General features: G+C 37.9%; 1 protein-coding gene across 2 annotated transcripts in view; it reads left to right on the plus strand.

Moving 5' to 3' along the window:
• PLEKHG1 (pleckstrin homology and RhoGEF domain containing G1) overlaps positions 1-21,897 on the plus strand; it is a 126,415-nt gene that overhangs the window by 14,474 nt on the left and 90,044 nt on the right. For both annotated transcript variants that reach the window (XM_068184588.1, XM_068184587.1), the window contains one exon: positions 21,669-21,743. In XM_068184588.1, coding sequence (XP_068040689.1) covers positions 21,695-21,743 — 49 coding nt within the window. In that variant the 5' untranslated portion in view covers positions 21,669-21,694. The remainder of the gene's footprint in view (positions 1-21,668; positions 21,744-21,897) is intronic.

The following is a 21,897-nucleotide window of genomic DNA, read 5'->3' on the forward strand; positions in this document are numbered from 1 at the left end:
TTCCCAGATCTGACCAGACTTCCTAAAAAATGCTAATCCAAATGATTTATGCCAGTGTTGTATTGAAATTCTATGTACCTAGTACGTTTAGACTAATGTTTTTATAAAAATTGTGATAACTGTTTCAGAAAGTCTTTGTTAATAGATAAAACAGCTTTTCCAGATAGAGGCTGCTTAATTCTCTTGTCAGTTCCCATGTTCGGGATTTTTATATAACTTGTATAACTTGTAGATAAAGTGATTTAATTTTTAAACATTTGCATATTAAAGTGTTGAACAAAAAATCTTATATATATTTTTTTTTAAAATCCAAAGAAACTAGCTCACTCAAGCCTATCTGCTTTCCCCTGCTACACTTGCTCAGAGTGGTCAGTCCTTTCCCGCTGCCATCTCCTATTGTTGCAGTCAAGTGACCAAGGAGAAGTGTATACTTCCTTTTGTGTCCTGTAGATAGGGCTTCTTAATTGATGACTGCTGCTTTCTTTCTGGCGGAAAGGAAATGAATGGGCAGTAGTGATTATAGCACATCTGTTGTTTTCTGGTGAGCATCCTGTACAGCAGTGAAACTGTCTTGAAGACTACTTTTTTTTTCTTTATTCTTTTTTTTTTTTCCTTTGGTTGGTTGGTTTTTCTTTTTTGTCCTGTTCAGAATTAGTTAATAGAGAGGGTACAGGAACAGTGTTGTTCTTTATCACAGGTGTAGCCAGAGCAGAAAAACAAATTGCACACTGGAAGAAAATAACTTGCTTTTCAAACAAGTGTATTTTACACACGCATACACACACACATACACACACACACAGAGAATCTTACAAAATCTTTGGGGATGTGCTGTGTATTGGTTGCATGTGAGTCCTGTCTTCATAGTTGACTGCTCTGTAGATTTAATACTCCATAATCAAGCTGGAAGTGGCTTTATTTGGGGAAGGGGAGAAATAAGATAGCATTCATACCAAGGACCCAAAAGCTGAAACATTCACGTAGCTTTCACTGCAATTTCTAAGATGCACTTTCCAAATCTGTGATACCATTGTCCGGCTCCTGCTTGAGCATCTACTGCTTGATGTGTTGCAGCATAGCTCTCAGAAGTGAAACAAACTGGGGAGCTCTGTAGTGTGCTCCTGCTCTCCCAGAGAGGAGGTTGGGCATGTATGGAGCTCCTTACGTGGTTGTACAGATGACAGGGAAAGAAGTTCTGGAGGCAGATGAATGGTGAGCTGTTGGTAAGTGTCTGGCCTGAGAGAAGAATGGGACTTGTTGCTGGGGAAGACAAATGTCTGGAGAAATGATTGAGGGAGGCCAGTAAAGCAGCTAGGGGAAGTAAGTTATGGTAGCAGAGTGTACCACAGCTTGTACCTTCCATCACACCAGCCATAATTTTTCCACAAATTTTTCTAACTCTTGTATTATAAAGATGTGAAAGTGGTATGCACTCCATGCAAACCCTGAGTGTGTCTTGACCATTTTGTTCTCTCTTGCCATGCAAAGTGCTTGAAAAAACATTAATTGAAAGAGCTCTGTAAGTCTCAATTCTTACCACTTATTTAGTTGTTCTTTGTTCCTTCCTTTTCTTTCATCCTGTTTAATTGCACTGTTTCTTGTAAGTAAGGTGCCAATACTCTGCTTTTGCACAGACTAAACACATGGGTACTTAACAGTTTGTGTTGGGCTTGAATGCAGCTGGTTAATTAAAGTCGAGGGACTGCCTAGTGCTGCCCTCTTCCTTGGGGGTTTCTGATGGGTACTGGATAAAATTGGGGTTTTTTTCAGCCCTTTCTTGTCACTTGAAATCACAATAGCTGTTTTGCCCCTGTCCTCTTAGGAGAGGATCCCTTAACAAAGGGTATGTTGGGATGTGCAACTTTCTATCTATAGAATGCTGTTTATCTGGAAGCTTACAGCCTTCCTTGAGCTAAACATGTTTTTCAAATAACAGATGCACCTGGCCACTAGAGATGGGAAGAGTGGGAGCACATTCTGTGCTGTAGGTGCACACCAACATGGCTGAACACAAAATTCGTGGTACCGTAAGTGAATCATGCTGTAGTTAATGTCCCAGGTTAACCTTTAGTCATTCCTTGATCAGAACAGAATTCAGAAGATGAAAAAGTAGGTATCATAACCCCAAATTTAAATCTAAATTTAAATTGGTTGGGGTTTCCTTCTATCTGTGATAAAACTGGGGTTTTTTTCCCCAAAGACTTATCTAAGAGTAATTTAAGCAATTAAGTAATCCTTTCACTTTCTGAGTGAGATAGAGACCCTGTTCATGCCTCTGAAGCCTTTTAAACATTTAGCCTACCCCCACAGGATTTCAGAATTATCTTGCATCTCTTGGCAAGCATTATGGTGTAGCTAAATATTAGTCATGGCAAAAGCCAAGTAATACAGCCCACAGAATCATTCAAAATTTATTTGTTCAAGTTTTTTGTAAATTCCATTTTATGGTTCTCTTAATATATTGACCTTTATAAAGAGTGCATTACTAAGAAAATTAATATATTGTTAATATGAGCTTTTTACAATTCGGAGCACTACATTGATAGATTATTCTGCACCACTTGAATTACTTGTGAGAAACACTTGAATATTTGTGAGACTTAATGTATTCAAATTACTATATAGGAGTTTGCTAAGATGGTTTTATTATGGAATCTTGGCTTTGAGAACAGATGCAACTTCTTTTATCATGAGGTTAAGATGCAACATGTGACCTAGAGTATGACTATAAATTGTTTTACAAAATTTTCAAAGACAGCTCATTCAGTGCATACTCATTGGTTACTATACACACAAGCCAAAATCCTATTAGAAATTAAAAATACTTCTTCCATTGAGGTAGATATTCATTAAAGCTTGATACATAGCTCTTAAGTAAAAGAAACTTCAACAAGACCTTCAACCTCTAAAAGAAAGATTAGCTACTGCTTTTATCAGTATGGACATCGCTTTGAAGAAACTGAACATCTGGTTTCCTTCTGGGAGAATTATGTTCTGTCCACTTGACCCTTTGTAAAAGTAAATATTTTTATTAGTTATGTTATGTAGGAATTTGAAAAAATATTCAATACATGAAAACCCCCAACCTTTGCATATTTAGCTTCAGTTACAGAAGTGCAATACATCAAATGATTTTATGTTCTTGATTAATGAGTTTCTATTGTATTAAAAATTATACCAGTATGGATTTTGATAAGAGACATAACTTTTTCTTTGTTTTTCTTTTAATAAGAAAATATTTATTTTTCTCCCTTTCTCCCTTGTTCCTTCCCAGAATTATGTTTGTCAAACCACAGACATTTCAGCCCTCACTCCTTTTCTTCAGTTATGGCTGTAAACTGCACTTCCAGGGTAAATCCACCTGGATGATATTTGCTTACCACATAATTTAAATGTGTAAAGTTGCTTGGTAAAGATAGTTATATGTTTTGATTGTGATCAAATAGAGGTTAAGGTTTACTGGAGATGTAAATTCTAATCCTGTTTTCAAGGTAGAATAGAACAGAACTTAATATCATAGTTATTATATTTATTTCTTCTATGCAGAAATAGATTTCTTAGGAAAAATGCTTGCCATGCATCACAGGTTTAAACACAAATGTTGCTTGTTTTGTGCCAGTATGAGAGTGAGTGGGTATCTTTTAAAATACACAATGCACCCTTTTAACTAAGGAAAGGCATTGGACTTGATGAAATGTTACACTCAAGAAATGATTTTACAAGTCAAGCCAGTTAGGAGTTGTTCAGCCAGAAATATTTTGTTGGAAAACAACAATTTATTGAAAACAGAACATTTCACACAAGCAGTTTTTGACAAAACTATCAGCAAGATAAGTTTTTCAGTTATAGGATTGTAAAAAATCTGTTTCCATGGAAAAATAACAATGTAACTTAAAACTCAAGTGAATACTATCTTTCTGGAAAGCGCCGTCTCTATTTTTAATTATACTTTGTTTTTGAATTAAGAGTCCTTCAATGATCTCTAACTCTTTCTCACAAGGAACTATTTTCAAAATTCTACTTTTTATTTTTCCATTAAGTGGGAAAGATGGCTTCCTAGTTGATTCTAGTCTATTGATGTTCATTTTTGCAATTTGTTCCTATGGAAAAGAGTCTTCCATTGTTATAATGCAAACTTGCTGAAAAATGGCAGATATGACATGACTCAAGTAATGACAAATGATTTCCTATGTTCTTTTTCATTCCCCATTTGACGTGTATCAAAATTTGCTGGTGAATTTAAGACCTACTCCAAATTCTTACAAATTTTATTTGTCCCATTTGTTGCTATTATTATGATGATTGGTCTAAACTGTGTTGCTTATGTAATAGGCACTGTAAGTGCCTGTCTCTTCACTGGATGTGCCAGTGTTGAGGGTTTATTAATCTTCAGGGTGAAGTAAAGCCTTTCAAAAGACTGTGCTATCAAAGTAGACAGCTTTTGATCAAGTGGGTTGCAGGATAATTGAGCAGTGCTTGTGCCAAATCTGTCTAGGATCTAAACCAAAAATACAGAGTTTTTGTGTTTATTTTGGGAATAGGTTCATAGTTGTACTTTTAACTTACAGCAATATTTATGAGAAATGACATTGAAGTGGACTTTAAACAGCACATTATAATGTAAAATGTTGCTGTGTCTCTGAAGCACGTCTGGTAATGCAAAATGTAAAGCTATTAATTTGGTCAGGACAATGAGTTCTTTATGAATTGGGGCTAGCCCATTGAAATGAGTTTACTCCTGAATTAATGATGATGGAGGGTGGGGAATTTGGAGTAATGACCATCTGCTGGGCTGTTGATGTCCAGCAGGCTTTAAGAGACAGAGTGACGCCTGTGGTAACATGCTTGGGCAAATCTTAATTTCTGTATTGTTATTAAGCAAAGAACAAGGAAACAAAAGATGGATGAAACTGTAAAATTTAGGTAATTTTTGTGTGAATAAGAGGACTGTCTTCCAAGGGTTGAAGCTTACTATTATTCTTCATTCCTGAGAACAGCTTGATTTGATTCCCCCACCAGCCAGGAAAGATGAGAGGCAAAAAACCCAATGCATTTTACTCTGAGGACTGGAGGAACCCCACACAAGTGCTGTTGTGTTTCATCTCCTATGGTGCAACAGAGCATACGTGATAAACTGAGTCCCCAGCTCTTCATCCCTGTTGCTATTCATTCAATGTACCTAAATTGCTTCCCAAGATGTAGTTTAACTGCCTGAAACTCTAATTCTCATGAAGCTCTGTAACAGCCTTTCAGCAGTGAGAGTGGTGTACATTTCTTGAGATTGTCAAATCATATTTTTTCTTACCCAGACCTTTATGAGACATAAAGATACTTGAGTAAATTTTGTAGTGTAAATAACTGTGTAAATGAGGGAGGCATGAAATTCCCCTGCACAAGTAATTTCCTTCCCTGCTTTCTTGGATATTAATCTTCAAGGTGAGTGACATAAGCTGCTGCATGCCTGCTGGAAATTAGATTAGTAGTTGGGGGGTTTTCCTTAAAATGAACTGGCAGTACTGGTAGAAAAATGCATGCTTCTTTCTGTGTATGTGGAAAGCATAATGTAAACACATGTCTATTTATAATTAGGCATGATACAAATATCTTAATATTTCTACAGTATCATGCTTCCTGCCATTGATTTTATCTCTAAAAGTAAACAATTTTTCCTTGATGATTCTTATATGCTAATGTTGGATTACAAACCTCTAATTCCAGAAATGCTGCTCATGGTAGATATCTTGAAGATTACAGTGTCCATGGTGTTCTGATATGATTGGGTGGAATATTTTCGAAGTGTATCTCATACTTTATATGAAGTGTTAGTTTGAATATAGGGTTTTCCCTGCAGTCTGCAGTAGCAGGCTCACTCTTGGGAATAGGGGGAGTGCGGCCTTCTTGAGGGAGGCACCAGTATCCCAGAGGAATGTGGAATGTAAAACACTACCCAATAATCAGGCACTGGGGAATCCATGTGCCATCTTCTTCAGGGTCTGCATTTGTACAGCATTCAAGTGTTCTTCCTAAGAGATTTCTTTTCCTTTATTGCAGCTAAAAGGTTGATCATCATTTTTTCATTTGGTATCTTCTTATAATCTTGCTAAGTAAGCACTCTGATGCATCAGTTAAAGTAGATCTTTGATGGAGTCCTTGCAGGGTAGAAAAAAGAGCAAAACTGCAAAAAAAGCTCACAGAACATGTATGTGGTTGAAATGGACTTTATTATCTATTTGAGTTTTAATACATGCTTGAATTGGTAAAAGAAAAATATATTTTTGTAGTTACTTCTCTGAAAAGTGGAGCAGTTCTCTTATTTTCTTCGAGAAATACGTTGAATCTTCAGTTTCAGAGTTTGGAGGCTGGTAGTTATGGGTAATCTGTTTTAGTTAGTAACTTTTGTAGCAAATTAATTAATCAAATAGTTGAGTTTCTGTGAAAATTTTGCTGACAGTTAACTTTGGAAAAAGACAAAAGAGGACTTTGCTTGCTACAGGAGAGCTGAGCGACTGCCCCTGAACTCTGCTTGTGCAAAAGTCTCTTGCTCTGACACAGTGGAAGCAGGCACCTACCATTTGTTGGGTACACAGGAGCTGAAAGTTGCAGAGAGATATTTCTGGAAGTACAGAGACAGAAAATTATGTTTCTTTTTGAAAGGTTTGTATCTGGTCTGTTTTAAAGGTCAGGACTGAAAGGTGGAAGCAAACCCTGACCCAGTGGCATATGCATAAGGGAAGAAGAGTTCAGTTGCATGTAATTATACTTTCACCTCTGCAGAAAGTATGGTTGTCTTTTTTTCTTTCTTCTCTTCCTGTTCTGCTTTTTATGTTAGCTTGTGTTTTTCTGTCTCTGTCTCCAATCAGAGTTCTTTAAATCTTTGAAGTGTGTAATAAGAAACAATTAAGAAAAAAATTCTACTAAACTATGTGTCAGCAAAGTTTTATGAGCATAGGTGGCCTGAGAGAGGAGTGCTGTAAGCTTACACCTGTGTAAAATACAGATGGGCCTGAGGGTGTTGCCAGGCCTGGAAGAAGATGGTCTATGATGGTCGTGTTTGCTGGTGTGATATTGGGAAATTACATCCTTCTCCACAGACAGTTTCCAGGCATGACTCAGTCCCTAGTGCAGTTCAGCCATCACTTGAGAGATGGCTTTTATGCACCCTGCTTTGGAGACTAGGATTATTCATTACCACAGATGTGTTATTCTGTCCCAGCTTGCTTTTGCACCCAGGAGCACTTTTTGGGCATGTCTAATGCATTAATTTAAGAATAGCCTTCATTTTTCTCATGATGAAACCCTGCAATGTGACCTCAGCATTTATTCAGCATCAGAGAATCTGAAGGTTGGTCCAGAAATCCCATGAGTGTTTTCACTGTGGGGAAGATCAAGAGGGACTTTTTATTTGATGTGAGCACATCTTCTCAGTCAGCATTTCTCTGCAGACTTTTTTAGTTCCTTGCTTGTGTAAGTTTGCTCTACAGAATTGCTGTTGTTTATTTCAAAGTGAATTTCTGGATTGTTTGTTTTGTAGAGAGAAATGGAGGAGTTTGGAACTGGGAAAGAGGAAACAGAAGGGTTTGGAACTGACTTGGCACTTGTTAAATTGATATGCCCTGGTGGGTAAACACATAGTGGTAACCACTGGGGGAAAAGTGATAGTAGCTTGGTGCTATCTCTGGGAATACTGCAAGGCTGTGGGAACAGTGGCAGGATGAAAAGGAGATCGAGTAACTGTCATCAAATTTAAAGGGAGCAAATGCTTCCTCCCCCTACTCCTCTTGCCTAAACGCACTAAGGCTTAGAGGGCTATAGAAACTCATTTGCTCATCAGATAGAGTGGTTCCCTGCTTTTTGTGATAATATACATAGCTCTTAGTGTCTGTTTGAAATACAACCGGGACTTTTTCTTTTTTTCCTGTAGCCCCACTGAACAGGCTGGCATAATCTCAGAGTGAGGCAGGGCCAGGTGGTTTCCTCGCTCTGCTGTGTCTCTTGCTGGGTTCACTGGGAACCTGGTGTTGTTAGTATGCGCTCTGTGCGTCTGTGTTCCTCAGAGGACAAAATGTGGGCTAGGCAGCAAGAATGGAGGAGCTGGGGTTTTTATGTACTAAGGATAGTATTACATAACTTGAAACAGCATTATTGGAATACCTCTGTGTTGTTTCAATAGATCAGTACTTAATATTTGAATGAAACATTAAGGTTTATAAATGGTTAGTTGTGTGTCTTGGCAGTGCTTTAGGTTTTTTCCCCAGTTACTAAACTCAGAAGGGTGTTTTGCAGAAAGTTCACATAAGTTATTTCTTCCTTTAAAAGTGGAAGAAAAGGAACTTTCATCTGAATTCACCGGGCTTAGCTCTGAGAATTCAAAAGGCTTTGGAAACTGGCTGAAGCTCTTGGTACTGACTTGAGTAATATCCCTTTGAATATTTACTTTAATCAAGCCTATTTAGAGAGTCCTGCTCACACCCTGTCCTTATTTTTGTTGGTTTCCAGTACTAGATCAAATGACCAATGAAATATAAAGCTGTTTTCTTAAAAATAAGTTCTTCTGGAATTGTCAGAGGTATTGCTATAGCTGGATTTTTTGTTATTGTAGCACATGATAGGTATTTCTTTGTTTCTGTGTTTCAAAAATAAGTCTAAGTTATTTATTTTATTTTCTGAGAAGGTGAATGAAGTATCAAAGTGCACAATGGCTCAGACTCCTTGCAGTTGTCGAGAATTACTTATAAACAACTGATTGATCAAACCATATCTCCTAGACTGATGTAGAAAGAAGAAAAACATTCATCTGAAGGAAATCACCTTTCCAACTATAATACTCTTACGTCATGTTATTTTTCCCCCATGTGTTTTTTCTAAATGGAAGTAACATTTTGGTCAGGGGCCAGTGAAGGTTTGCATTTGGCAATTCAATGTTTACTAAGAAATTAGCTCTTCTGAGAAAGAACAGTGGAGATAAGAGGCTTTACGTATTTATATAGAAGGAGTTTCCATGTCTAGAGAATACAGCAGTTTAACCCAAAAGAAATATTCATTCAATAACTTATCACCTGCTTCTGTCAAAATGGTCATTCAAATTCCTTTGGAAATTCTGGCAGGTTAAAAATTGTTACTGTGAGTGGTTTCCCTCTTACCAGTTCTAGTCTCCTAGACTCTATACTTGTGCTGATCAAGTACAAGTGCTGAAATAATTTCCATTTCTAGTCCTATTTCATCTAGTATTCTTTATAATGAATATATTTAATGACTATATGAATGCATGTGCTCTGTCAGAGATTAAGCATGAATGTAATTTGAAACTGTAGTTTCTCTGTGCTCTGCATATGCAATTCAGTGCTACAAAAGCCAGCTGGACTATGCCTGCAGTTACAGAACTCTGAACTGGGGACATACTTTACAAAGGTAATATTCAGCAAGAGGGCTCTGGCTTCTCCATCCCAACTAGTCACAGTTTTTTGTGGATAACTGCAGACTTTGGCTCTAGAAAGCATATTGTTTGCAGGCCATGCTTCAGCAGTTGCACTCCGGAGTGGCTTGATAAACAGTGGAGTGTTTTTACAGGAAATGTCCCAGTCTGAGTTATGAGGCCATTCATTTGGGTGAATTGCAAGGGAATGTACTCAATGCTGTTACCTTGTCTGTTATTAACTTAATCTTTTTTAACATGTGTGCACAGTGTGTATATAAATATATATACATATATACACATAGATGTATGTATTCCCAAAGTAGGAAGAAGGAAAAGTTGAAGGAATGTGAAAGGGTCCTACAGTCAGCTGCCTGAGCCAGGGCTGAGGGGCTGCCAGGTTCGGCAGCATTCGGAGCTTGGAATATGTCAGGCGTCAGAAAGCTTTAACTGTTGACTCTTTTATGTGATTTCCTTTGTTGTTTTGTAATGTTGCATACTCTGTGATGAAAACAAAACCCCAAAATTTTCATTAATTTCACTGCAGTCAGACTTCACTGCAGTCAGAAAGTTAGATGGACTTTTTCTGATGGCTGTGGGTAAAAAAACCTGCAACAGACGCGTTTCAGAGGGCATGCCTAAGTAGTTATGTATGGTTCTACTTTGGCTAGCCACTCAAATGACAATTTCTGGAAAAGCTAACTGAGTATTACTTATATTACTTATGTCTAATAATTATAAAGTCCATGTCTAAACCTCTCATTTCAGCAGTAATGCTGTACTCAGGCAATTGCAGTTGAAGGAGACACACAAATGGGCTTTGTAGGAGCCTGTTCTGCTCATGGTGAATTTGTGTCTGAGTCTTTCCTTATAAATGTAACAGTGTCACTGTGTGTCATGGAGACAAAACTAATGAAGGATCCTCATATATAGCAATAATTATCCATTATTCTGGTTTTAAGTAGGCTTCCCCTTCATAAACATTCCCCTTGTCAGCAATGCCAAACCAAACATTCCTTTGTATCACCCCCCCACCCCACCCCCCGCTTTAACTCTCCAAAAGAGTTTACAGTTGAAGGGGAAAATATCGTTCTCTCTTTACTTGGAATTAACATTGTTTAGGAAAATTTTTAAGAAAGTAAATTGACTTTCTGGACAGTGCTGACATTCTTGTCTTTCATCAGTATGACCTTATTCTGAAGTCCAGTGGTTTTCTTCTACAATGAGGTCTGAAGTTATTTCTTTGAAAATATGCAGTGAATCCAAACATATTACAAGTATTTTACAGAAGAGGTGTAGCAACCTAATTGGACTTGATGCATACTAATTTCTCTGCTGTTAGCCAAACTGGAAGAAAAACTGCAGTGCTTTTAAAAAAATATGCGCATGAGAGAATAAATTTGTGATTTTAATTTGGTGCAGAGCAGCATTTTGTGGTTTTTGGTGGGGTTTTTTTTGGGGGGGTGGGGGAGACCTTTCAGAAACATGTTTAAGTGCAGAGAAGAAATACCCCTGAAACAGCTGATTTTGAATAGCACTTTTCTGTATTTATACCCTTGAAAAGCATTGGGCTGTTCTGTACCCTTGGAGTATTTGCTTTTGGATGCACCTTATCTCTGTCAAGTTGTCGGGGTTTACATTGCATGCTGGTTATGTGAGTTAAGGAAGATGTCGTTCCCTATCTCAGTGCCTTGACTTTAGCCCTACACAGAGTTAAAATATATACAAATTTAATTCTTCCCATAGATAATAGCTTTCTACTGACCTTGACTATAAGGAATTTCTCTGAAAGAGGGCTATAAAGTTTTAATTTAAAATGAAACAAGACCCAGAAAAACCTTCATTATTATCATAGTCCTGTGATTTCAAGAGAAACCAGCCTGCGTAACAGATGCAGCCTGATGTCCTTACTAAGCGGGTGGCAAGGTTGTTTCCTTCCTTCTGACGAGTAAGTGTGACAAAGTTAGTGAACTTTAGTTGGGTGTCAAGAAATTTCCTGAAACAGAAATGAAAAATACAAAAAGGAAGTGCCAGAGGGTGAAATACCTGCAGACACGGTAAGATTTTCTACCATCGTTAGATCAAATTCTTCAGACATATTGGGATTCATTGGCATGTTATCCATCACTGTAATATTTATCCAGCACATAGGACTGGATTCAAGTTCATTTAAAGCTTTGCATAGTATACTTTATTTTCACTGTTATTTGACTTGTTTGCTGTAATCGGATTCCTTGGGCTCCAACAACTGCTTTGCTTCCTTGCAGCCTGTTTTGATTTTATTTCTTCCATGAAATGATGCATTTGCCCAGCAGTAGTCTTTTCCGAGATGATGTTAATGATACCCCAAGCACAGGCATCACGTAAAAAGAGAAGTGTCCTTTTAAGTGCTATAAAACCTCTCTAATAGAAAATACAATTTGGAGGAGGCTTGCTGCCTGTAAAAGCAGGTACCAGGGGATCTTTACTATATATGCCACTATATATAGCATATATATACTCTGTATGTGAGTCTGGAGGATTTTTTGTTTGTTTTGCTTGTTTTTTCTTGTATAAAAGAGAAATGGGAATAAAAGCTGAATGTTAGGATGCTAGCTGGGTTATTGCTCATTTGCTTGTTTGGGTTTTTTCTGTGAGTGGAGTGGAACAGCAGCAGCAGTCCTTGTCTTTAACCAGAAATTTTAAAACTGTAGTTGCTGAGCACTGGAGGCTTGAATATAAAAAAGACTAAAGAGGGACAGAATGTGAAAAGGACTAACGAAGGACTCTCTGTGTGTGTGCATCTCTCTGACTTTATTAGCCAAATCAGCATCTCTCCTAATTGTAGCAAAGTTCAGAGCTTTGAAAGGAATTTGAGTAATTCTGTGATAAACAATGCTGAAATTCTTTCCACTTCAGTTTCCTTTTCTTAACCATGTGCACTATAAAGCAATCTCTGCTACTGAAGAAGTTTGACAGGTTCACATCCAGCTGTGGAATATTTTGGAATTTTTTTTCTTCCTTTATTAAGGCAAAACTTTTAGCCTGGTTGTGAGGTTTAAGCTCTGCAGCTCAGTAGAATGAAATAGTAGAATGGCTTTGGTTGGAAGAGATCTTAAACATCATCTAGTTCCAGCCTCCCTGCCATGGACAGAGACACCTTCCACAAGATCAGGTTGTTCAGAGCTATATCTAACCTGGCTTAAACACTTCCAGGGATGGGGTATTTGCCACTTTCCAGGGCAACTCTTTCCAGTGCCTCACCACCCACAGTAACAAATCCATCTAAACCTATTTCCTTTCACTTTGAAACCATTCTCTCTTGACCTGTCACTACATGATCTTGTAAAAAAAGTCCATCTCCAGCTTTCTCATAGGCCTGCTTCACATGCTGGAAGGCCACAGTTAGGTCACCCTGAAGCCTTCTCTTCTCCAGGCTGGAAAACCCCAATTATCTCAGCCTTTCCTCCTAGGAGAAGTGTTCCATCCCTCTAATCAACTTGGTGGCCCTCATCTGGACGTTCTTCAACAAAATACAAGGCCTAATGCATTTGTAGTTGTATTTCTCTTGAGAAAGATGCAAGAAGAGGGTATGCTAGTGACCAGTCAAAATACCTAACGTAGATTAAAAAAAAAAAACCAAAACATTAAACTTTATTTTCCCCCACAAAGTCTGAACAGTTATCTGGAGTGTATAGCTGGAAGGGTGAATGGTGAGCAAGGCAGAAGTGCAGCTGTAAACCCAACATTCAGAGACTGTATTTCAGGTGACATAGTAAAAGGACTGCGTAAATTCTGATGGTGTCAGAGAATTTGTTGAGGGGAAACTCAGGTATTTTCCCTGGCAACTGTCAGGGTTCTGGCCATGGGTTTGACTGTTATCACAATGTGAGGACTTGTACCCTAAAATCCCCTGGCCTCTTTAGTGCTGTAACTGGTGTATGTGCATAGTGCTTTTTGTGTTATTTCTGCACTTGGTATATGCATTACTGAAGAGTCACAAATTAATGGTGTGGAAATAAGCTCTAGTAATAAAGAAAAATGTTGAACTGTGAGTTCTTGTCTATGTTGAGGCATTTGGTTTATTTTTAAATAGGTTTGTTTCAAATTCAGTTTTCTTTGTGTGGCCCTAATTAGCACTTAACAGTAGAAGTACTATTATCTAAAGAATGAAATCAGGAAGCAATGTAAGGAAAGCTCAGTTAAAAGATTTTATCTCTATTTTTTAAAGAGTCAATAAAGAAAACTATGCTTTTGGTTGGTTTTTGCAGAGTAGCTACATGTAATGCATTACATGGGGCTCTTAATTTGCTCAGAAAATGCTTTGCTTAGAATACATTGTGCTTCACTGTATGGCTGTTGAGTAGCAGATTCCTTTGAGTAGATGACAACAGTATTTTGTGATAACAATAGCTGTTCTTGGCAGCTATGACTTGCTACTGCTGTACTTTGAATGGTCTGTGCTGAGACTTGCCTCTAAGTCCCTAAATATCTTGGGACTGACCTGCTTATCCTGCTTTTCCTTGGTTTTCATCAGTGTATGTCAGGCATGTCCTGTGCTGAGCCACTTTACCTAAGTCAGTCTGTTTTCTCAAGCTTAGATTCAAAAGAAAGTGTCTGAAGTGACATACCTTCTGAATGTAAGTGAAACATGATCTTTTGATGGATTTTTTTTTTCTTTTGTTCATTTGGGGTTTTTAACTTTAATGAAGACCTGGAAGAGCTGCTGGGATTAACTGCACTGTACAAAGGCATGAGAGAAGCAATATGTATACATAATTTAAAAAATACCCGGTGCTTTACGAAATAATTCTGTTCATTCTGGTTATGGGGAGTTTTGAAATAAGCCAAAGGTGATACAGCAGCTTAGCTGTCAGGCTACCCAACCCCAAATTCAGACTCGAGTGATAGGCACGACAACTCCGAATGATTTTTAGCCCTCTTCCGACACCCTGACCAGGAGGGAGAGACAGGTTCTGCTGCAAGCACCCAGTTTTGTCTTCCCGTGGAGCAGCAGCGAGTGCCACCTGCGGGAGCTCTGCTGGAAGCGGTGCTTGCGGCTCCGAGCGGCGGCATCCCGGGAAGGCGCTGCCGCCGCTTCGCAGCGCCGCGCGGGGAGGCCTCGGCGCGTTTCTGTCAGCCTTCTGTAGCGCAGCGTGATTCCTTGTCTTGAGCAAAGCTGCGTGCACAATAGAGAACGTGCTAAGAATTCTTCTCAAAAACACTCTTCAGTGGTTAATTTTTACAGAAAGAGGAATAGCAATGGTTAATTGTACTAAGGAGTTTTCTACAAACTGCACTGAGATGACTTGAGTTTGAAAGACAGCGCTTTTGCTGAGCTGAGAAACGACTGGGATCAGCAGAGAGTTATTGCATACATGCAGGAAATACATGCATTTCACCAATTAAAGCGGATGTCTTTCTGCTTAGGCTTTTAGCATTTACTTCACAAGGGCATTTGGGGAGTGTCAGGCAAGGTTTTGATCCCTCTTCCTCCTCCCACAAGACCCTGTGGGGAGTTTTCCTCTTTGTTTCGCTTGGCATAGAAGCAGCATATGCTGTTTTAAGTAAGGAGCCTTGCAATGTGGTTGGACACAGACCAAAAGTTGAGTATGGCTCATCCTTTCAAGTTCTGTACAAAGTTTGAAGGAGAAAATATTGTGTCACATGCCCTTCTAGACCTCATATCCGGTGTTACTTGGTAAAAAATACACTGTCTTGCCTTGCAGACTGAAACATGGTGATTAGCTGCTGAACTTGATCTTTTAGTGGGTTTGGAAAACCACGACCAAAACCTTGGAATAGCACTGGGAATGGATTCAGAAGTGTTGGAGAGACGGGAGGAGGAAGAAGACATACGCGTAGCAGTTAAACCACACAGGAGCCAGACAGCTCATTCCTTACATTGGAACATTTATGATGTTTTTCACATTCAAACACTGTGAATTGCAGTAAACCAGAAAGAAAGTGACAAAGGGATTCTGTGATTTGGTCTTTGCCTGCTGGCAAAAAGTTAAGTATTTTGGATTAGAGCCACAGTATGGATGATTAGCTCCAGAATCTAGGCAGAGGATGCTGTAGATTAAATATGTTTTGAAGAAGTGTGCAGGAGAGAGAATGATGTTACTGTGACTTTTGTCAATGGGCAAATGTGTAAAGGGGGTTTTGCTCCTTCTTGTCAATATAGATCAGAGGGTCTTAGTTGGACCAGCTCATCTCTTGCTGCATTTGTCTTAAGTGTCACAGTTGCTGCCTTTCTGTGGAAAAGAAAGTGAAAGGATGGCATGGTTTGGGAATATCAGCAAAATCTGTAGCATTTTACCAAAAAAACCCCACAAAATCCAAACCCCAAGCTCCAGCAAAACCGCTCAAAGCTGGAACATTTTGGTATGTGTTGATGTGCAGGGGGGAAAAGACTGGAAGATTTTTGTGGGATATTGTTGTAGAAGGGAAGCTGTAACTCACACCTGTGTCTAGAGTGCTGCTGGAAGGGAATGAAAGGAGCCATTAGAATTCTGTGCAATTTTTGAAGGAATAACTATGAATTTGAAATAACATTCAAATCTTAAACAGGTACTGCCATATTATTTAGGAAGGCTGAGGGGTGGTGGTGAATAGAAGCAGAAGTGAGGGCTTGGTTTTTGTCCTTATAACTGCTATCCCTTAGGTCAATGTTATTTGGGGTTTCTTTCAGTGTCCGTTCTTGGTTCATGTGAAAGAACTGTGTTAGTGTTAGCATATAAACTTGTTTTATGGTTTATGTGACCTGGGATCAAAGCTATTCTCGCGGAGTTCAGAGCAGCAATGCATCTGCTCCAGAAGGGATTTTGTAGGCAAACAAATGGCAAAAACTAGATCAGGGACAGATGTCCTTATTTTCTAACAAAGATAATATGCAATGTTTAACAGTCAAATGTCAGAGTCTGAGTGTGTTTGTGTGAGTATGAATTTTACCATAGCCATCCTTGGAGTTTGGAGTTCATTGTGGAACCTGAGAATGTGAGTGCTGGTTTTGGGGTTCTGTGAGTTGTTTTACATTCAGAAATGCAGCATCCAGTACCATTCATCCAAGAAGGGTGGCTGTGTGTGCAGGCTCTCTCTGGGCCTTATTTGTTTGTCCTTATTTGTCCTTAATTGTTTGCAAAATATTTCATGTCAAAAAACCTACTAATACCTATTTTATTTCTACCACTCTTACACCTTTTTTTATTGCAGCAGAACTCATCTAGATACTGTTTAAAAAATAAACCAACAGATAGTTTTTCTGTTAAATGCACAGTATGTAATGTAGAATTTCAGAACTTCAGTTGTTTTACATGTACTGATATGTGTATAAGGCACTGTTTAATCTGTAAAAGGCTGCATTTAAAACTGTAATAAAGTATTGTAAGGGAACATGTATTCTGATTGTGAAAAAAGTGACCACAGCAGAATCTTATATCAATGTTGATTGTGTCTATGGAAGATGGGGGAAAAGTGCAGTGTGTGTCATTGAAAAGTAACTGTATTTGAAAAGTTTTTGATGAAATCCAACCAACTTTCTTGAATATGATCACTTCCGGTTACTTGGATCAGAATTAGACTAAAGGCCAAGGGTTTGACACAAAGGAGGAGGGTCAGGTCAGATTTTGGTTAGTGATGATTATTGTTCAACATAAATACATAGCTGAGCTCCATAGTTACATCTGCAAACAGGCCTGTGACAAACAATAGTCTCTTTCAAGCACCTTAAAGCTTTTTTGAGAATATAGCAATAAATTTTTCAAAGAATGAAAGTGAAACAGAAGTCTTCTCTCCAATGGAAATTTGTCCATGAAACTTTAAAATAGTGATTTTGAATAGGTGGAAACCCTTACTGATGGTTTTCTTTTTTTTTTTTTTTTTTTTTTTGCAAAGTACAGTTAATTAAAGAGACAAGGAATATATTTGTTTGTGAAACACAAGTAATCCATATTTTTTGTGAGCATGATTTTTAAAAGTATTTTTTAGCCACCCATGTAATATAAATTTGAATAAATTTTACTAACTCACCTACAGCACACTATTGGCTTAGATGCTGTGTTTAAAGGATTTTATGTTTTTCATAACGCTAAAGCTGATTTGCAGTTTTTAGCAGCTCAGGATTTTAAAGGCAAATCAATCTACTGGTAGGAACAAAAAATTTCTTGAAATAGGACCTCCCAGTATGCCTGTTTGGGTGGCCCTGGCTGATTATGGCCCATGAAAATGCATGGTCATACATCTGACTGGTTTTGGTTGCTGTTAAAGAGTTTTGCTTAACTGAGAAATGTAAACAGTATGGCTGTGTTTATTCATAAATTATCAATGCATATGTATTTCAAGTTCTCTTACTAGGATGTTCTGTGAAAAAGTGCTCTAAGCAATAGGTAGCAGTTTTGACTGATGAATTCAAAAATACAAGGTACCTCATGGACTACTAAAATAGTTGAGCCTGAGGTTCAGAGACAATTTAAACTATTTCAATAATTATATTACAAGAGTATTTAGAAGGGTCTGGAATGTTTTTTTATAAGGTGCTTAAAAACTTTGGGATACTACTATTAATAATATTGTCTGGATAAGTGAAAGTTATTTGTATAGAAAGTGAGCAAGCATTATTTCCTCTTATATTTACTAGCAAGCTTGTACCCCAAATGCTGATTTTCGACTGGATTTTATACAAGTCCAGCATGGCCTTACTGCAGAGAGGGAGATTTAGTTTCCTTGTCTGATTAATAGTTTTTTTTCAGAGATTTCCTTCCTAGATTGAAAGGAGGAATTTTATGAATAAAGGAATGCTCAACATTGCTTCTGTTTATTGAATAATTCAAAACTTGGTGTGTTACAGAAAACAAAGCAGAGTTCTGTATTTCTTTTTTTTAAAGTTTTTTAGTATATCCTGCAATTTCTAACAATAGCATGCAAGTGGTTTGCATTAATGAGACAAAAAGGGGAAAGGTATTTTAAAAAATATATAGAGTCGTGTACTTTTTAAAGAAGCAATAAAATACTGTTCTGTGCCATGTTACTGGACTGCAGTTTTTAGATGTAATGTTTTCAATTGATAATGAATTGGAAAAATGCTGAAGACTGTGTCGTGTTTGCACCTGGTTGTACAATTCTGGCACAACTAATCTCCTGTAAGCTTTAGAAAAAGCAGCAACATATTTCAAACTGTTTCATTACTGAAAACCATTACAGACAGTGACAAGAATATTTGGGGGAAAAAATCTTTATGGAAGGGGTTTTTCAAGCATTGAAACAGGCTGGCCAGGGAAGAGATGGAAATATGTGGAGATATTTAAAAGATACTTAGACATGGCGCTTAGGGACATGATTTAGGGGTGGACTCAAGGTGGACACTGTCAGTTTAACAGCTGGACTCAAGGATCTTGGAGGTGTGAGAGTTTCTAGAGATTGTTCTGAAGATGCACTTTTCTAGGCACAGAGGCTGGCTTTCTTTTACCTGTTGTTGCTATGTTAAGCCCTTGCTAACATGTTTTGTAATGCAGAGCTGCTAAACTGGCAAGTCTGTAGAAAACCATTAGTGGGATCGTAGTTTTTAAAATTGCCATGGATTATCCAAATGAGCTCTTGAAACAGAGTTGTTGTAGCAGTGGCAGGTCTGAACCTGTTCAATAAATACCTTGGTTTGTGTGCAGTAATTGAATGATCCAGCTTTCAAGCTACTATTCCATTATTAAAAATGACAAGGTCATTCAACGCCCATTTGAATCTCACTTGGTTTTGTATTGGGAATGATAGGTCATACTCCATAGCAAGGGATAAGCACAGGAACTCCATTAAATTTGGATAAATGACTGTTGGGGTGTGCCTTACTTGCAGTAAAATTGCTTTCTGGTTTTGAGTTTTGATAACAGAAAAGCAAGGCTGTCACTTCCTTAGAAGGCCAAGTAGAAAAGGTTGGCCTACTTTAGACAAGAAAAGATTTGACTTATGTAAATAAAAATCAGGGCAGAAGAGGCAAGAAAAAAAGTCTTTTTTTCTTGCGTGTGTTTAGCACCTCTACAAAGTGTCAGTAAATAAGCCCAAAATTATTTCTGAGACTAGTGATTTTATTTTTTTATTTTGTCATTAACATGTAAGTGACTCTGTGAGCATTTTCATGGTGAAGTTTACTTAACATATTTATTTCAAGTCTATGCAACTCCAAACAACCAAAACCAGAAAACAAATACGTGGATATCCATGTTTTTCCATTTTTAACATATTTTTTCCTGAAAAAGTGATATGAAATGATTCATTTAAAATTTAAATAAAATGTTTTTTGTGTTTTAAAATTAGTCACAGAAAGTAAATATATTATTTATTGATGAAATTTCTTGTTTTAAGTGTATTATGTGATTAACTGGTTCCTATCAAGTTTACTAGTCAATCAATGGATAACTGGAATTTGATTTATAAACTGGTGTAATGTTCAGAGAATATGTAGTGCATCATTGAATGCAGAGGGTTAGACATGAGCTTGCCAAGTTTTAGAATTAGTTGGTGTATTTATTCTAGCCAGCTGCTTAGTGATGATAAGCATAGATAATTAAATTTGAGTAACTGTTTGAAGAACAGATTTACTTTTTAATTGTCTTCTGGAGAGCGGGTTCTGTTTTACAGCAGGTTTATAAAGGAGTTTGGAGACCCCTAGGTTTTTGTAGTTGTTTAAGCCTCTGTTGTGGGCACACTTGTTTGTTTAGTTTGTGGCACTGTCCAGCTGTGTTTTATGAACTCATAAACCCAGACCTTCAGGTGGATAAGCATTTCAGCTATTAATTTGGGGGATTTAGAGAAGATGTTTAGCTAGCTCACTGTCTTCAGTGTATGTACTGTTATGTGGATGAAACATCTTTATCAAGGACAACGTGATTCCTGAGTAAGATGTGGTAGATTATATCTTGAGTAGAGATGAATTGGCTGATCTAGCAAATCATATAGAAAATCTAGTAGAATTTCCATCAGCTAAATAGAAATTAATTTCTACCCTAATATGTGCCAGTGGATTGTAGCCTCACATGTGTCTAATGTTTCCAAGTATTTTGGAAACATTATTTGCAAATAAAATATGACAAATATACTTGAAATACACCTGAAACAGCTTAAGAAATCCTATGAATTTTGTATAGTTTGGTTGTAATGTAAACCTAAGCTCTTTATTGGATACTAGGGGAGAAATGTTTTCATTTTATGTCTGAGGATAGGATTCAAAGCAAGCTATATGAATTTGAAAGGAAAGTAATTTAAGAAGGGAGGAAAAAAGGGCCATTTATTTGAGCTCAATCTCAGTTCTGCTGCCGGATTATCCAGGGAGGCCTCCAATAACTCTGGATCTGATGGCTGTCTTGAAAACTGCATGCAAAATCAGCTCTTCACCTCAGTGTTGTTAGAAAGTAGATAATTCCTTCATTAGGAATTAAGGCTGTACTGTGAATACTTCCAATGCAGTGCACTCTGTACAGTGCTGTACACAGCACTGAGTTGTGTGAATTGTCAGCTGAGGTGAAGTCCCTGTCCCACTTGGCACACAAACTCCTTCAGACAGAGAATCACCCTTGTTCTGATTTGTCTGGTCTTGGTGCATCCTGTCTGATCTTGAGGCTTTCATGATGTAAAATGGAGTGTCAGTATTGCTGGTGATGGGAAAATATTGAAAGGTGCTGGAAAAGAGGATACAAAATCCCAGCCAGTGTGTGGTGGCCACATGTTGACCATTGGCCAGTACCACAGAGGGTACATAAGGTTGCTGTAAGAGGAGATGTGTTCACTGCCTTCCTGAGAAGCCTTTTCTTCTCTGCCCAACGCTGTGCTGGAAGAAATATTGGTGCTCTGCAATGTAGTAAAACTTTAAGTTAGTGGGATTTTCTGTTTGATGCAGGTTGTTGTGACCCTCTGGATGGTCACTCCATGGTTAACTTCAGCAGTACCTGAGCGTAAGCAGCTCTTCCATCCCAGTTCATAGACCTCTCACTAGAAATTAACTGAGGCAGAAAAATGTGTGAAATCAAAGGCAGAAGCTCACCAGATGTAATTAGTGCTCTCAGGTATGAGAAGGTTCTTTTGTGCCTACCTGGTAGTACATCCGAGAGCCTCCTGAATGGCATTGCAGTTAATCCTGAGAGAGTTTTGTCTGTTTACACTTCTTATACACAGACACAGAAGTGATGAAAGCTGAAAACCCATCCTTCACAGGGGCTGTGGAGCAGGGGAGTGCCTTACTGAAATATACTGGTTTTGATGGAGAACTCTGCCTTTGCTTTGTGTCCATTAGGTTCTACTAAGCCTGTGTCTGCAGAGATGCCAGATAAAACACCAGGTACTACAGAGCCTGTGCCCAGAAGTGAAGGTTAGTAGTTTTCTTCCATTCTTTTGTCTATTGAAAGAAAAAAAGAAGTGTTTGGATTCTGTGAAGAATTTTTTGAAGTTAAAAACTAGTTTCCCTTACTGGCCTTAATTTTAAAGGAAAGCTGGATTAGTATTATATATACATGTTTATCTAG

The sequence above is a fragment of the Anomalospiza imberbis genome, chromosome 3 (genome assembly GCF_031753505.1).
Source record: "Anomalospiza imberbis isolate Cuckoo-Finch-1a 21T00152 chromosome 3, ASM3175350v1, whole genome shotgun sequence".
Lineage (NCBI taxonomy): Eukaryota > Metazoa > Chordata > Aves > Passeriformes > Viduidae > Anomalospiza > Anomalospiza imberbis.